This window comes from Empidonax traillii, unplaced genomic scaffold (genome assembly GCF_003031625.1).
Source record: "Empidonax traillii isolate 1590-97213 ecotype Southwest subspecies unplaced genomic scaffold, ASM303162v1 scaffold1005:size266651, whole genome shotgun sequence".
NCBI classification, from domain to species: domain Eukaryota; kingdom Metazoa; phylum Chordata; class Aves; order Passeriformes; family Tyrannidae; genus Empidonax; species Empidonax traillii.
Window position 1 is genome coordinate 23823 of NW_020956198.1, and position 17097 is coordinate 40919.

The 17097-nt window shown below is 51.9% G+C and overlaps 1 protein-coding gene across 5 annotated transcripts in view; it reads left to right on the plus strand.

Annotated features, from left to right (window-relative positions):
* PLEKHG4 (pleckstrin homology and RhoGEF domain containing G4) overlaps window positions 1–17097 on the plus strand; it is a 50659-nt gene that overhangs the window by 22600 nt on the left and 10962 nt on the right. For all 5 annotated transcript variants that reach the window (XM_027904067.1, XM_027904068.1, XM_027904069.1 and 2 more), the window contains exons 8-10: window positions 2226–2364; window positions 3813–3935; window positions 4444–4635. In XM_027904067.1, the coding sequence (XP_027759868.1) occupies window positions 2226–2364; window positions 3813–3935; window positions 4444–4635 (454 nt within the window). The remainder of the gene's footprint in view (window positions 1–2225; window positions 2365–3812; window positions 3936–4443; window positions 4636–17097) is intronic.

The following is a 17097-nucleotide window of genomic DNA, read 5'->3' on the forward strand; positions in this document are numbered from 1 at the left end:
ACCATCCAACCATCCCTTGCTGAGTGCTGAAGCCACACAAATTGTTTGGTCGTGGGCTTGGGTGGACACGAGGACTCCCATTACAGAAAGGTCTGGCAGGTCAATCTAGCTTGCTGATGAGTGACATCAAAGAGGTGCCCTCAACACCAAAGTGATTTCCATGGCAGCTCAGAGAAAGGTTTGAAAAACAGTTTGCCTCATGAGGGGATAATTGCCAGTGTTTGCATTTAACAGCCCGGAATGCCTAAAGTTATTGGTGCCTATGGGAGGAGGAGTGTTTGCTGTATCCGTGTGTTTTCCTGGGTGGATGAGAGCATTCCTGCCAGCAGGGAATTCAGCCTCGTGGGGGTAAGGCCGAAGGGTGTCTGCCTGTCTGGCCATCAGCATGCTGGAGCCTTACCAGACACTGGGACCTGACAGATACACTCTGCTGCACGAACACTGTTAATGGTGTTGCCAAATTTAACTTCCAGCCATCCCTCCCAAAGCTGTTTCTCATTAGCTGTCCCAGCTGTGTCACTGCTGCTGACGGGAACTGGCCTCCACAACCTGCTCTGTAAACACACTTTCCAGAGCTCGGCTTGGACAATGGCTGTGGCTCTGCTGCTGTGAGTCCCCCCGGGCTGGATCTGGGTCTGTCCCTAGGAAAGGATTACGAAACAGAAGGCTCATATCATCCCTGTTTGTTTATGGTGGTTTCAGGAAATGTGGGAGCAGCGTTGCAGAGAGGATCTTTCCATTGAAGCCTGGGGATTCTCTTGTAGAGAACCTGTCTGCTCTGCACTGCAGTAGCACTGATCTTAGTCCAGAAACAATTCGGGTGTTTTTGGCTGCGCTTTGGAGGAATTCATTCAGTCTGATGGCATTTCAGAGAGGAAAAACAAAAGTATCTAGGAGCCTGAGGTTTGAGAATTTGGCTGTTGCGTGCTGGGTGGAATTCTGAATGGAAAAATAGTGTGGATTTCTGCTATGCAGAGCCAGTTGTCCAGACCTATTGCGCTACCTCGTGTCAATTATATACTACATAAAAACTACAGGATGTCTGCCACTAAATGCTCCTATTCAGTTGCTTTTCATAGGTTCAGGATTGCCTGTAACCCAAGACAGAAATAAACACGTATGCTGAATTGTTTTGAATTCATTTCCATTAGCAGTATTAGCTACCTGTATTGCAAGGGCTTTAGGCAATTTTAATAATGTGATAAAAAAGCCGTGCTCTCGTAAGTCAGGAGGTTGTAAGGCAAAGTCAAGGCTTAGGGTAAGTACAGGAGAGGAGCAGGCAGCTGAATGGGTGGTGTAGAGCAAAGCTGAAGGAGCCTGTAGTGTTCTGTTTTAAGTGCCTGTTGAGCCCATGATTGTAAAAGGAGGGGAAATCTTGAAGCAGAAGAAGTTGAAGATGAATAAATAAACTTGAATGCTCTTCTGTCTCCTGGCTCCCATCTGTAATTCACCCAAGCCTGTGCTGGAGAGGTGTGGCACACATCTAAGTGGAACTCGCTGACATTCATCAACTAGCCAGGATGTGGCAGGTCCCTGGCTCCAGCATCCCGGGGCACCGGGCTCTTCCCAAGGATGTTAACCCTGCTGTGGGCAGGCCAGCAGGGACAGCACTGCCTGCTGGGCTCTGGTCAGCACAGCTGCCTGGGGAAGACAGGGAGCTCAGGCTGTGAATCTCTCCACCACCACATCATCAAATCCCATTTCTCTTGGCGCTGGCCTGTTGGACGCTTTGCCTTTTTGTTTGGCTGGTGGAAATCCTGAGAGCGAGTGGGTCATCAGGCTCTTTGTATTGTTGTTGTCACTCAGGAAAGATTTGCTTACTAGTGATTGCCTATTTACTTATTTTAATTAAATTCAAATGGTGGTTTTAGACGCTGAGGCTGCCTGAGCCTGTGTTTTGGGAAAGCCCATTGATGCAAATAACCTGTGTTTATGAAAAGCTGAAAAGTGTGACAAGTACGGTAAATTTTGCAAGGAGCCTGGCTGGGAGGAGATGCTCTTGTCCTTCCTGCCAGGTTGTCTGCACTGCTGGGATCAGAGTGGTGAATCACAGCAGTGTGCAGGAAGCACAGCAGTGGTTTTTTTTCTGTTCATACGGAGATGGCCAGTGTGGGTCCCACGGGGAGGATGAGTGCAGCACTGCTGTTTGCCAGCTCGTGTTTGCATGAAGTGCTGGGGGAAGGACCTGATGCAAAACCCCTGACCAGACCTGTGTCCCCTTGCAGAGATGCCCTGGATGCTGCCAGCGTGCTCTATAATCGGGTCGATGAGGGCGTTCACCGGCTGGTGATGCTGTCAAACAAGCGCATCCAGGAGCTGGAGCTGGTGATGGAGTTCGAGAAAGTGGAAGAGTGTTTTAAGGAGGTAAGGCCTGCCTGTCCTTTCAAACAGTGCCTGCCTGCTGCTGCCCTCGGGCACTGTGCCCCACAGCAGGAGCTGGGCCTGTTGATCCCTTGTGTGGAGGTGGACAGTGATGCCTGGAGACGCTCCTCCTCTGGAGGGAAGTGGATTTGCAAAGGAGCCCGTAGCCTCCCTGTTGTTTTCACAGGCCAAGGTGGATCCAGGAGTTTTAATGACTTCCCATTTGGAGGTAGACACTGGGGCGCCGTGTGCTGTGTGCTCAGGATGAGAGGTGTGATGCAAGAACCTGGTAGAGACTCTCCTAGAAGCGTACAGGTTCCTGATACCAAGCAGAAATACAAAAAAAAAAGCACAAAAGCAGGCTCTGCAACTTGTCCCTGCTTTAAGTTGAACTTTTTTTTATTGTTCAGTTGAGCAACACTGACTGTTCCCAGCTTACTTTCCTTGCAGATCACTAATGATGGTGGCAGCTGCTCCCCCTTTTAAGCCTGCCTGGGAGCCCTGGGCAGCAGCAGCGTGTCCCTCTGCAGTACTGAGAACCCACCCCCCTCTCCTCTTGCCAGTGGGCTTGTTCTGTGGCTACAAGACTGGGAGTTTGCCCTTGACTGTGTGGTTGAGTTGGGGTATGGATTTAGATGATGCAGGAAAACAGGATGCATGGGCGTTAGGAAACACTTAGTGGGTGTTAGGAAACACTGAAGTCTCTCCCTTCCCCCAGGTGCAGCTCTGCCTGGAGCATTGCAGACAAGTTCACCAGCCTGTTTTTAAAACCCACTGATGATGGAGATGCTGTGTTATCCTGCCTGACCTCCTGGGACTGCTTTGCTTTTAGGAGGGTCTTTGTTAGTCAGTCCTCTAGCCCTGTTTGAGGATATAAGGCTGATAAGAGCAGCAGTGGCCACACTCCATCAAGGAACCTGCAGTTGCTGCTCAGGTTTGTGGAGAGCTGCCTTCAGAAAACCAGTATGTGAGAGCCCCAGAGAACTGTGAAACACTGCAGGTGGAGAGAGTCCATCAGTACACCCCCAGTGACACAGTTCATGTGCTGCCAGCCAGAGAAAGGAAGTGATGTAGAAACCTGGCAGCAGGGAGATTCGATCCCAGCTGGGGGTAACAATAATAGGAGTGTCAGGCCAGTCTGCAGGTTCAGAGCTCACATTAGACCATGGCTCACCTGAAACAGAGCCCAGGCAGCCGCTTGCCCTGTTTATGCCTAAGGCTGGTGAGCAACAGCAGAGCTTTGCAATTACTCTGTAACCTGAAGTGGAAAAACTCCTAGCAGGAGGCTCAGACTGAAATGCTTGCATGGGGGGAGCAGTCTACACACACATTCTTTCCAGTAATGACATGACCAGCGTTATGAGAGCAGTTCCTTGCTCTTTCCACATAAAGGCCCACGTTGGTGAGTAGCACAGGGTGACTAATAACGGGGCTTATCCCTTTTCTCCTAGGTCAGCAGTTGGATTGAGAATGTTGGCAGAAAAGGGCTAAAGGGAACCGTCAACCTGGATGATTCTTTGGAGATGCTGCTTCAAGCGCAAAAGCAGTTCAAGGAGTTTGATCTTGTTGCCAGTGTAAGTGTTGTCTGATTGGAAAAATGTATTCTCCACGTCTAAGTTGGTAGTGTGAGTGTCTTGTGTGTGCTCAGCCAAACCCACGGTGCTGAGAGGGCTCATCACCGAGGTGTGTGTCATTCCTTCACACTGCTCAGCATCCCTGCTCTCCTCGTGGAGGAAAAGCCACCAGCTCAACAGCTTAGTAGATGGCATTTGCCAGTCTTGGGGAAAATAACTAGCGGGATGGAAGATGGATTTTTTTTGTTACTCCCTTGATGTGGTTGTAACACTGCCTTTGTTGATCCTAATTCACCCGTGCCTTGCTGTGTAGACCTTTAAAAGCTGCTCTGTGACTGCTGTAGTTCACAAGAGATCAGGGCTCTAGAATTCTGCTGTAAACAAAGACACCCCTGCTCATGTGATTTGAACCTTAAAACCCCATCTAATTAGCCCGAGTTGTTAATGACCTTGAAGACTACGTGCTGTCCGTGCCGGGTCCTCACGTGCAATCCCATTTTGTTTTCAGGAATACTGCAAAAGGGGACAGGAAGCATTAAAGAAGATGGATCGATGGGAAGACTTTTCCTCTGTGGATGTGCATTCTTACAGGGTGAAGCTGCAGACCTACAGAGATCAGCTGGAGGAGTTCTGCACTCAGCTGGATGAAACCAGGCACCGAATCTCTGAAACGGTCAGGCTGTATGAATTCTTTGACAAGGTAAGACAAGGCATCTGCTGCACAGAGGAGGGTGTAAAAAGCCTGCTTGGACTCAGTCCAGAGCTGGGTTTTGTATGAAAGGTGTGAAATGGAGTGTTTGCTCCAATAGGGAGCTGGATCTGTAACCTGCAACAGTTCCCTCACGCTCGTGTGTCAGCAGTGATTTTTTTCAAGTCAGTGTGTGGAAGAAGGGGAGGGGATGTGTTTCAGAACATGCCCACATCTGTTAAATGCAGAGGTTTGCTGCTGTCTGAGCTGGAGCTTTTAGACCCCTTTCATGGCCCCAGTGGACAGAAGGATCATGGCAGTGTTGACAAGGGCCAGAAGATTGGCTGGTCACGTCCTGTCCTGGCCACCATACCAGAGTGGACTGCCTGCATTTGTTCACACTGCATCCTTGCACACTGGAAAATTCAGGATGAGCTCCCTGCTCTTCAATCCTGAATACATCCCATCTCCTCCCCTGTGGAGCCCTGCTTGAGGAGATGGAATACCAGGATTGGGGGGTGCTGGGAAGTGTGGCTGAGGGAACAAGGGGACTGGGTCATCCCAGGCATCTGGGAGGCAGGAGGAGAGAAGGCGTGTTGGTGACTGACTGACCTCACCAGTTTGGTTCAATGCAAACGTTCAGCAGACCTGCAGTTGGGTTTGATGTTCTTTAATTTTCTAAAGTTGCAGATGAATAAGCAGTAGGATTTTCTAAGTGCATTTTAAAATACAGCTTTGGCAAGTACAGAAGGGCAAGGGAGCCTGTGCTTCATTTATTCCACACTTGTACAAACATTGGGTATTGAAGTTCTCAAATTCCAGAAAGAATAGACACTAAAAGTTAAGCTGTACCAGATGGAGGTGCCACTTAGTTGCTGTCTCTGAGCTGCCTTGGCAGCCAGAAGTGCTCAGGGGAGGGGGGAGGAAATTCAGCTAAACATGAAAACATGGAGAAGCGTCCTGTGTGAGGCAGGAAAGTGGAGAAGGCAGCCTGGAACACTGATCACTGATCAGGGCATGTGAGGATCGAGTTTGTTTGGTGATGCTCTGCAGGTCTGCTCTGGCTCATCCCTGCAGTTTGCTGTGCAGGTGGGGGACTGTCTCGCTGTGGGAATGTAAAATGTAATTTTTTTCCCCCTGAATGGAAAGAAAAGTGCTTCCTGTGCCATAGCAGAATGGCAAGAACCTGTGCTCTGCTGACAGCTCTTGGGCAGCCAGGGTGGTTGGACATGCCTCAAGAGCAACGTGTTCCTCTGCAGCTTCAAAGCCTTTCAGAAAGCCTGGGCCATTCCTAGGGGCACAAATGCTACACAGACCCCAAAAGTGGCCCTTTTCTTTCCTGAGAGCGTGACAGCTTCTCTTTGGTGGATGAAAGCCGTGGGATGCAGTCCTTGGCAGTGACAGCCCCACTCTTGGTTGTGCCTTTCATGCTGCACTGCCCCAGTGAAAACGGAATGGTAGTGGCATGGTGTGTTTGCACACTGCTTTGGTGTGGAGGAGGGGCAGCTGGCTCAGGGAGGAAGGAGGATTTTGATCTCATGGTTTCAGTAGAACCATAAACAATGCTGGTGTTATAAATACACCGTGTGTGAACCGCCGGCCAACCGAAACCAGGAGTGTAGTGGGGCACATCCTGCAGGTGTAGGACCAGGGCAGGGATTGCTGGGCACTATGAAGGTTCTTTCAGTATGATTTGGATCTCCAGAATGCTTCCTGCCTTCCCAAAGCAAAGTCAGTGGCGTGGTCTGGGAGGTGAGGGGGGGTAAGCAGATTTTTATCTGAACTGATTCCACTCTTTTCTGATGATGAGCTGCTTTGACCTTCCTGCAGTGATCTTGTCAGTGCCTGCCTAGCTCCCTTCTCTCTTCCCCAGTATCTGAGGGGATATCAACAGCAGGAGCCTACAATAAGCAACGTCCTTGATTTTCCTTCTTGTAAGGAACCCGCCGTGTGCCAAGCCCCGGGATTTGGGGAAGGAGCCGGAGGATGCGTAAGCAATGTACACTGTGGTAACGAGCTGGCAGGCTCAGCTCTCCCAACATCTCAGCACACACCAAGGGAGCGGAGCTCCCACCCCGGGGATCGTGGCATTCATCCCTCACCCACCTCACTGCCTCCTGGGAGTGGCAGGCTCTGCTGTGCCCACCCTTGTGCGGGTGGTGGGCGAGTGTTTTGCGGGGGCACTGCCTGTGGCTGCCGGACGGGCCGTGGAGCAGGACAGCACAACCCCATATGGCCCATCAGGACGCTGTGCTGTGTTTTTTCACCGCTTGGCAGTTCCTGCAGGCCTGTCAGAGCTCCCTGCGAGGAGGCAGGCTGAGCTGGGCCAGACCACATGGAGCTTACACATGGGCTGGCAGGGTTCCCTCCCCAGAGCCAGGGCTGGTGCCAAGCTGGATGTTTCCATTTGTCCTGGCTTCCTTTGCGGCAGGAGCCCCTGGTGCCTGGATGATGGCTGGGCTGAGGCAGGAGGAGCAGTGAAGGAAGCTGCTTTCCCCACCTCTGACTGGGGGCTGGAGGATTGTTTCTCAGTACCACAGACTCGGTGTGGGCATACTCGGGGAGCTGCCATCTTCCTGTGGCTTCGAGCCTGGTCTGGCTGCTGTCCCTTGTTTACTCAATTCCAAGACTGCACTGGGATCTGGCACCACACAGGGCTTTGGGGGAGAACTGGGAAGCTGAGCAAGCAAGGGTGTGTATGATGTACCAAAAGCACTGATGTCTGTTTTGTTCTGGGGTGCCTGCAAGGACAGTCCCCAGTACTCTTCTGTCCTGCTGTCTATCCTGGCTTCACAGTAACACTGCCATAGGTACACCATCAACACCAGGAGCAGCCACAGCAGCTTTCCCTCTCCTTCCTATCTCGTTAGTCTTCACATTTTTTTCCTTTCTCAAGCTTTCTTTGGGTGAAATTACTTCTCAGATCGCTCTTAATATCCCATGCTCTTGCCTTTGGCATCAGCGAAGTGCAGGTTACCTGGACGGCAGGTTTGAAATGACCCGTGCGAGCAGCACCCTACTTGCACTGTCCAGTGAGCCAGAGCACAGTCTCTGCCAGCCCTGGGATGACAGCCAGCCCTGCTGAAGGTTGGGAGCAAAGGTGCACGATCCTTGCTGGCAGAAGTCACTCTGGAAGAAAGCACTGACCCAACCAGCGAGGGCAGCGTCCCATCACACCGGCTCAGCACCTGCATACCCTGTGGGGATGTGGTGCCCAGAGCTGAACTGCCTCTGTTATTACAGGAGGGCCTGGGGCAGCTCCAGGGGCTTTTTCCTGCTTGTCAGGATGTTGTGCAAGATGGTGCTTCGTTGGTGCTCAGGGAACGTGTGGTCATTGGCCTGCCATGGCCTGGGAGCCTCTTGCAGCTTGAGCCCTTGATTGGAGGTTGCTTTCTGAGTGAAGCTGTTCAGAGTCCCACTGCTCAGGATTGGTGGAGTGAGGCTGGTTTGGAAGTGGTGAAGTGGCCCATGGTGGGATTTCTTTGGGCTCTGTTCCACAAACCATTCCTTCAGTGGTGTTCTCTGTCTGCCACCCTTGGATCTCTTCCCCCAAAGGACCCCTGACCATCAGCCTGTGCTGATTATTGTTCCTCAATCACCTTTGGCTTTTCTCTGCTGCACACAAGGAGCTGCTGCTTCTGAGCTCTGCTTGGAGTGGGCAGAATATTGCCCGACCTCCCTCCCTTCTGTGTTTTCTTCTCTCTGGGAGTGGGTTACCTGCGCTCACGTGTGGTTCTGCCCCCACAGCGGGTTCTCCTCTGCTCTCCTCCTCCTCCTCTGGCTCTCCTCCTCAGCCACTTTGTTCTTTGTGGCTTAGAAAACAAAGCCCTTGGCAAGTGAAGGAGGTGCCTGCCCTTCCTGGGGGAGGGCCAGCTGGCCTGCATTTGATTATGGCAGTGCCTCCTCATCCCTCCCCATTGTCCTTGCTGCTGTAGGAATGCCAGCCTTTTTTTGCTCCATCCCGTGAACAAGTGTTGCTGCTCTGGGGCCCAGAGAGGGGCTGGGGCCCTTCCTCTCATCCCTCTGGCCCCGCTGCAGGAGAGCCTCTCTGCACATCTCCATGCACTTCCCTCCGAGCTGCAGCCACCCCGTCCCGGCTCCGGCAGCGGACGGACACAGCGAACCCTCCTGTAAGTACCAAGTGTCTGGTGGCCCGGCTGACGTGTGAGCTGGACGGGGATTGTTTGGAGACAGCGTAGAGAAGGCTTTTCACTCGGTTGCCTGTGCGTGTCTGCGTGCATCCAGCATGAATCACATCGCTTTGTGTGCAGCTTTTGTGCGCTCAGACCGAGCCCTGGGAGCTGTGGGGGCATCTTTGAACGGTCCCTCCGAAACCCCGGGTTGTGCTGTCAGTGCCTGTCCCTGTTTTCTCTTCGTTAGAGGTTGTTGCACGATCGTTTTGATGATCATTTCCCTGCAGCTGGAAGTTGCTGTGGGGGCTGCAGGCGAGTGGGATGCGCGGGCAGGGCAGGTGGTACCGCTCAGCCTGCCCGAATCTCCGTCAGACGTTGTGGACAGCACAGGAGGGGCTGCTCTCCCGAACTGCTCCGAGGTTTGCTGGGTTGCTGCCCCTCGAGTGAGTGGGACCTGCTGGCACAGCGTTCCCAGGTGCCAGAGCTGGATCTGATCTTGGCTGTGAGAGCAGAAATCCAGAGCATGATGAATAAGCTGCCTTCCCCAGATGCCCTCACCTCTCACTTCTCCCCAGAAGTTTCAGAACAGAGACCTGCTGGTACTTTGTCTTCTGCGGTTTCATTTCTGATGATGTACCAGATATAGTGTTGCAGGTGATAATTTTGAGGATAAAACCAAATCAAGTTCTCTCCAGATGATAAATCATTTATGTTTCTTTTTGCTTGGCTTTTGGGAAGAAAAGGAGGGTTGTGAATGCTGGTCTTTGGATAGCCAGAAAAGATCCCGGTGGCTGCAAACTAAAAAGGCTGATTTTTCTATAGCAGGCTGTTTGGCACAGTTTGAGAGGTACTTTTACTGAAAGGGTGTGCTAGGATTACCTGCTCTGGGGATGTGCTTGGTGATGTGCAGAGCAGAACTTAGCACTGAAGTGGAAAAAGAGGCATTTGACATGTCTTTACTCTGCCTCTGTGCAGAGATGGGCTTTGCTTTTCTGGGGAGGGGCTGCACAACATTCCCAAGTACCAATTTTCATCTGGTTACTGGCACAAGTTCTAAGGATGGCGAAGGGAGATCGGAGAGGTGCAAGAGAGGAATATTTACAGTGCCTTCCTGATGCTGTAAAACTGTTTCAGGGGAAGCCACTGTTGTCTGGCTTCAGCAATGTCTGACAGCAGCTGTATCATCTCCTTCTGTCTTCTCTCTCTCCTTCCTCAGTTATGCCTGTAAAGTCGTGCCCCTGGACAGACAGCTAGTCTGATTTGCTCTCTCGTTTCAGAGGTGTCCTTTTTCATGCCCAGCCTGAAGCAGTTGGGGGAACGAGCCCTGGGGGTGGAAAATCGATCCTCTGGCAGAGTTCATGCAAGGTTAATGCGTGAAATCTCTCCCTTCTCCTTCCTGCCAGGTTTTTGCTGGAGAAATCTTCTTGCAAGGTTAATAAGCTTCTCATGTTTACTTTCCTAGCAGAGGATATTCATGTATTAGAAAGTTTCTGCTCTGCCTTGAGTTGGAGATAGCCCTCTTGCACGAACAAAAAGAACACTTACATCTGGTCTGCTCCAGCTCCCCTGTATTTTTCTGTCTTGCAAAATCAGTGATTTGGAAACTGTTGTGTCGTATGAATTCTCTAGTAATTCACTGCTAGCTCCACCGGTGCCCAGGCTGTTTTCTCCTGTGTTTCACCAATAACTGTGTTGCCAAAGGGGCAGCACAGCAGTAGCTCCAGCAAGTTCTGTGGCAGGAGGTTAAATAGTAGTTGGCACCAGCCCTCAGTGCTACTTTCTGGTTACACAACACAGGTGTGAGGCTCCTTTGTCTCTCTGTGTTGCAGGGCAGTAGCAGTGAATTAATTAGGTTTTATTCACACGCTAAATCCAAGCACAATTTGCAGTTGAAATCGAGAAGTTCTCAGGTTGAGATGTTTTTTGAGCACCTGTCCCAGCACCTCAGGTTCTCTTGAGGTCTGTGTGTGGTCTGTTTGTGGCATGTGCAGGGGGACAAAGCCTTGCTCTGTCTGTCTGGGGTCCTTCTCCCTCCTACAGTGGTGGCTGAATCCTCCCCCTTGGTGGAGGACACAGCAGGAAGCAGTCTGAGGGAGCCAGCGGGTGTGTAGCACCCTTTGGGGTGTAGGGTGCTTGCTCCTCATGTGCCTTCCCCAATCCCAGGGTTGCTTGACATGCTGAAACCACCTTCAGTCTCGATTGCCAGAGCACCTCTGTGTAAGAATTCCTCAGTGTCTTTGGCTGCCACAAGCATAAGCTGACAGTTCTCTCAAAGTCTGGCACTCCCATCAGGTGGGTTCAAATCTCCTGCAGGATCACAACACTGGGAGCCAGTCAGTCATGTCAGGGAAACGGCGTTTCCTCCCAGCAGGTTTAGGAATTTCCCTGCTCGAGTTGCAGCTGAGCTGTGAGGGGAGTGTGTAGTGCTTGAGGTGTGAGATCTGATGCCAGCAGAGATCTTCCCTCAGCCTTGTGCATGTGTGCAGAATGTTGGATTTGGTGCTTTTTTTCTCCCCTCTGATCGTGGCGTGGAAGTGGCCCAGGGTGACAGATTTTCTGAGTGTTTGTGTGCTGGCATCCTTCTGGATGCTGGGATCCTCCTGAGGCTGGAATTCCCTTTAGTCACGGGAGTTAAATAGATCTGTTCAGGCAATCTGGACATGAAGCTGCCCTCAGTGTACAGATGGGACTGAAGCTCACAATGGCTCCATCTGCATATCAAAGCCCTGGACATATGGACAGGGTTCTCCCAGGCAGCCACTGCCTCTGGCCTGGCTCCTCTGGCTGCTCTGCAGGGCTTTGCACCTTCTGAGTCCATCTCAGTGTGCTCTTTAAGGGGGAGCAGTTTGCAGTGTCGTCAGCTCCCCTGGAGAAGGGGGACCCAGCAGAGGTGCTGGGTGTCTGGGTTCAGTTTCAGCTCCACATCCCCCAGGGTACAGGCACCTACAGTGCAGTGCAGAGAGACCCCAGCCTATCGTGGAGTCCTTAAAAGCAGAGTTTGGCTCAGCTTGTCACAAGGGAAAGGATGTGAATCTACAGAGAGAGCATCCACGCTTCCCTAACCAGGCCCAAGGGCATTCTGGAGGTTTTGCAATCCCCAGCTGAGCACAGAGAACCTCATTAAAAGGGAGCCAGTGCAGGGCAGAGGGGAGACACCCACCACAGTGCAGTCTGTCCTGGCTGGCCTGCGGGGTGCTATTACAGGGGGGTGTTTGTGTGGGGTGATGATGGGACTGTCGGGACAGATGTAAAAGCAAAGCATGCAATAAACCTCTGGAGGTGACATTAGTCTCTGAACAGGGTAATTTGTTGCTGTTGTGCGAGTTGGCAGCTTGGGTGACTCACACATCTCACTGTGACTTGATCTGGCTGGTAACACGAGGCTCTTGGCTCTCTCCAAAGGAGGGGAGTTATCCCCTTCACTGAAAGAAGCCTGAAAATGTGCAGTCCTTTTCCTCCCCTAGGCATTGGTTGTACATCCACAAACACACACACTCACTCCTTCAGACCTTCTGTTTGCTCAGCTCAACACTTGCAGCTTCTTTCAAGTCAACCTCCAGTTGGTTTCATGACTCTGCAGTGACTGGTGTAGCCAAATTGAAGGACCAGGCACCAGATTCCAGTTGTCAGGGGCAGCTGAAGAGGAGAGCAGCAATGTGCCAAAGCAGATTTCAGCATGCAGTTGGGTTTGATGATGAAACATCAGAAAGGAGAGGGGATAATATGTAGGCAGTGAGACAGCATCTGCCCTTATTCTGCAAGAAAGGGTTGTGAGCAGAATTTCCGTGTCAGAAAAGCTCTGCTATGGGTGCACAAAGCTGCTGAAAAAAATGGACAGTGCCTCAGACGTGATAAGGCTGGTTTGAAGCAAAGGCAAACGCTAAAGTTTCTGATTTTCCTGGGAGCAGACTTGTCCCCTGTTCTTCTGGGCTTGGAAGCTTTTAAACGTTGAGAAAACCCCTGTGGTGAGACAGAAAAAACAAGGAGAGAAAAATCAGTCGGGAATCTACCCAAGGAGCAGGAAGGAAACACCGAGGGAGGGCTGCACGTTTTTGGCCTTTGGGAGGTCATAGCCAGGGAAGCTGTGAGGAGGACAAATCTGGCACTTGCTGCCCAGCTACCCAGGGAATTATTTTGTACATGCACACACTCATAAATACACATGTGTGTGTCGTGTGTGTGTGGCTGTACTCAGACAGCAAAGCTGGCAGCGGCTGCCCGGTGGAAGCTCGGAGCTGCTCTGAAGCAGGGGTTGCTGTCACTGCTTGTGGCTCACCAAGTGAGTCCCCCTGTCCCTAATGGGCAGCCCCAGGTGCCGCCTGGCAGTGGCAGCAGTTTAGGGAAGGGCAAGCACGCGTCCCACACGCCGGGTCCTGCACAACGAGCCGCGTTTGCCCTTCGGGTCCTCGTGCTGTCGTCAACAGAGCAGAAATCGTGTGCAATCCTACTTTATCCAATTATCTTCTCCTGTAATTAGGCTCTCCTGGACTTGTCATGCCTGACTGCCCAGAGGGCAGACGAAGGGATTTTTGAGCTCTGGTCGTGTTCATCCTGAGCGCTGCTGCAAAATAGATGTCCAAGCAAGTTGCTTTAATGAGCAGCCTTTGATGGTGCTTGGGCTGTGGCGTGCCCAGACTAACCCTGACAGGTGCTGCTTCCCTGACCCCTTGTTCTTCTCTCCTGCCCAGCTGTGCTTACTGCTTGTTCTCCTTTCTTATGCTTAAATCCAAGGAGTTTGTAGTTTGTGCTCGTCTCTCATCCTCTGCCCTCCCGTGGTGTTTGTGCAACAGCTGGCTCTTGGTAACTGGCAGAAATGCAAATACAGGATTTAAAGTTTGTTTCCCTTAGCAGCTAATTTTAGGCAAACTGATGATTTCAGTAGTCTGTCCTCCCTTGGAGAGAGGAGGGGAAGCCCTGTGAGCTACACAGCAACTCAGAAGTGATTTAGCTTTTCAGTTCAAGAGTGTCAGTCCTTTTGTCTTTAAAGCTGAGCTTTTACCAGCTCCATCCCCACAGTCACATCCCTACCAGCTACATCAGGACACAGTTCTGATTAGTTTGATTTCTGCTGCTAATGAATCCCAGGCAGGGCTTCAGATGCAGTTTGGAAAAGTCGAGTGCTACAGGGTGGGGAAGAGAGAACAACGAATCTCTGCACAGAGAGGAGATTACTTCTAACTTGGTGGCTTTGCTGAAATGCTTGTGCTCTGCAATTACATGGTTTCTTGTGTCTCCAATGTTTCTGCCTGCTCCTGGAGCCACAGACCTTGCTAGAAGTGAGCAGGGGCTTTTGGCTCTTGGAGATGTGGAAAAAGCATCGCAATGTCTGGGAGGATTGATTGTTTTTTCTCCACAGCTCCTGTGTGTCGGGTAACAGCTTGCTTTGCACTTTGCTTGAATTTGGGGTCGGTTGGGATGTTTTCCCTCCCTGTGTTTTGCACTGTGAAAGAAAGGGGATCTGGCCTGTGCCCAGTCGGGGTGTTCTCTGCACACTTCAGTAGTTCTCATGGGAAGCTCAGCCCCTGCCCCCTCTGCCTTGTCTCTGGTTACCAGGGCTCCCCAATCTGGTATTTTGCTTTGCAGTATTTGCTTCTGAATAGCTGAGATGATGCACTGAAGCAGTGGCCCTGCCTCAAGTCTGGCTCTAGGGGCTGATAATGTACAGCACAGATCTGGGTACACCCAGGGTATGGACCCTCTCTGGACGGATGGGAAGATAGGATGAGATCTGTTTTTAACCTACTTCTACCTGCTCAGACACCCAGATTCCTATGTGACAAGAAAAAATACAGTTATAGTCATCTTGTCTCCACAGGAGGAGATGGAAAAGGTTTGGACAAAGCCAGACCCCCCTGAAATTGCCCCTTCTGGCATGTCTGAAATGCACAGTGTCTGTCCCCTGTTTTGGCTGCCCAGAAGGTGCCTTACAGATCACTGAACCATGAGTATGAAAGGAATCTGGTGGATTTGTAATAAGTTTGAGTTGGGAAGATGTAATATCTGAGTGGTGGCTCAGGTGGGGATCCAGGACCCCTGGAAGGCTTTCTGTGCACTGCTGGTAACGTGCCCTGAGCCAGGGCCGAGCAGCTTCTCTCGGGCAATACTTGCAGATGGCACTTCAGTGATGCCAAATCCAACAGACTCCAGGAGCTTCTGTCCATGGTGAAATGATCAGGGACCAGCACAGGGTGGTGGGCTTGAGGGTTGCTTGAGGGTTACACCCCCACGAGCCCCTGCCTGTCCTGGGCAACCTGGCAGGACCAACTTGTTGCAGGATAGGTCAGCCCTGCACGTGCAGGAAGCACATCTGTCTTTAATCCTTTAATTGAGAGTTTTGGTAACGACTTTTCTCTAAGGAACAAAAGCCAAGGTACAGGCTCCTTCCTGCCTGGTTCCAGACATGGTTGGGAGGATTTCAACCTCACTGTGCATGGCTGCCTCCTCTTACACGAGCAGCCCTTGCAGCTTTGCAGAGAAGCTGTAGGGCTGCCTTGCTCCCCCAAAATCCCACATTTTTCAGTATCCTGGCTTGACTGGGTGCTGTTTGTAACCTTCCTGGGGGAACACCGGTGACAACAATACCCCCTGCATGAGGATGGGGGCACGCTTGGTCTCTGAAGAGAGCTGCCATTTCTGTGCTAAAAGGGGCAGCTGAAGAGGGTGATGTGACTGGAGAAAGCCTCGGTGGTCCCTCAGCATGTTAGCAGGCAAGCTGCAGGGTGTGGAGGCTGCTCCACGGGACTGGGAACAAAGCTGAGCTGTTCGCTGGCTGCAGCAAGCCCTGGGGATGGAGGGAATGCCATCGGGAGTGGGAGTCATTTCTGCACAGCCCTGGGGTCCTCGCCAAGAACAGAGACTGTGTGAACAAGAGAGGTGGCAGAGCTGCCTCCCTGCCTGGTTTGCAGCCCTGATCCCTCCTCCAGTGGTTCCGTGCAGATCTGTGGGGTTTCCTAGAAATAAAAGAAGCCACATTTTTTCTCTCTCTCTCTCTCTCTCTGTCTGTGCATGGAAATGAGTATTCCAGCCTTGGATAACGCCTTCACAGGGTGGCTGCCCTCCTGCCTGGCTGCTGTAAAGTCCAGGCTGGTGTTTTGGCTGTCTCTGTCCTGCACAGTGCTCTGAGCACACTCTCTCAGAGCCCAGAGTGCCTTTTGAGCTCAGCTTTTCCATCGCTGAGCGAAGGCAGCCAGCACGCAGCCTCCAGTGAGGATCACCCTTCACAGCCAGAGAAGTGAGGTGTGCCTGTTCTTAGCCCACACAGATGGCCAGCCCTTGCCCCTGGAAGGGGCTGATGTTGGTTTGTGTGCAGCTGGAGGGGGGCAGCTCAAAGAACCACAGCAGGATCATCCATCTGTCACTGCCGGGCTCTGCTGCACTTGGTGTGTCCCCTCGCCTGGGTGTGCTTCCATCTCCAGGGAATAGAAGACCCTCTGCATCATGGGGAAATGCAACTTCTCACCAGAATGTGGCGCGTCCTCTGCCTCTGCACATCCCTTCTGGCCCCCAGCAGTGGGCAGGTCTAGGGCATAAGGCCTGGACTGAGAGAGAGGCAGGTGAGGGCTCTGTTGCTGCACAGGGCAGGGCGATGAGAGGAGAGGGGGTTGCTGCTCTTTCCAGTTTCTCTGTGCTGAGGCTGTGTGGGGCTGAGAAGCCTTTTCCCTGAACAACTGCTGGTGTTTCTGAAGGAGCTCCGTGTGAGGAATGGGTCTGGCTGCACGCACGCCGTGCAGCTGCAGCTCAGAAGAGCAGTGCGGATGGCTCTGGGAACTCCGGTGGAATCTGCCCCTGGAGTGACTCTGCTCGGGCTGCAGGCTACAGGCTGTGCTGGCATTTAGCTCTTGTACAAACAGCAGGGATTGGGCAGCATGTGAATGAAATACCTTCTGCCCTGCCTACCTCTGTCTCCAGCAGAGTGAGCCTGGCTCCTGGTCTGTTTGACCACCATGAGCCTGATAGGGATGCAGTGCCTGCTTGCACAAAGCTTGGGTGGATTTTCTTGGTGTCTAAGCCTGCATAAAAGTAAGGGCTTTAAGCTCTCTGAGTAAAAATCGTCGCAGTAATGCTGCTCAGGAAGTGGAAAATGTAAAAGCTGGTCACTTTGTTCCTGGCACTAAAGCATGAGTGTTGTTTTTCTGCAGGTACACAGGCCAAGTGCTAGGGATGGTCTGGTTCACTTCAAGAGCAGCTGGTGGTGTTTCTGCACATCCTCTAGTGTAGACAGTTGGTGGAAGATGCCGGGCAGCCCTGTCCTGGGTGTTTTCCCTGTCTTGTGCATCTGATCTTGACAAATAACCCTGTGTGTTCACTGATGCATAGTAAAGTTCCCTGACCAGGCCTGTGG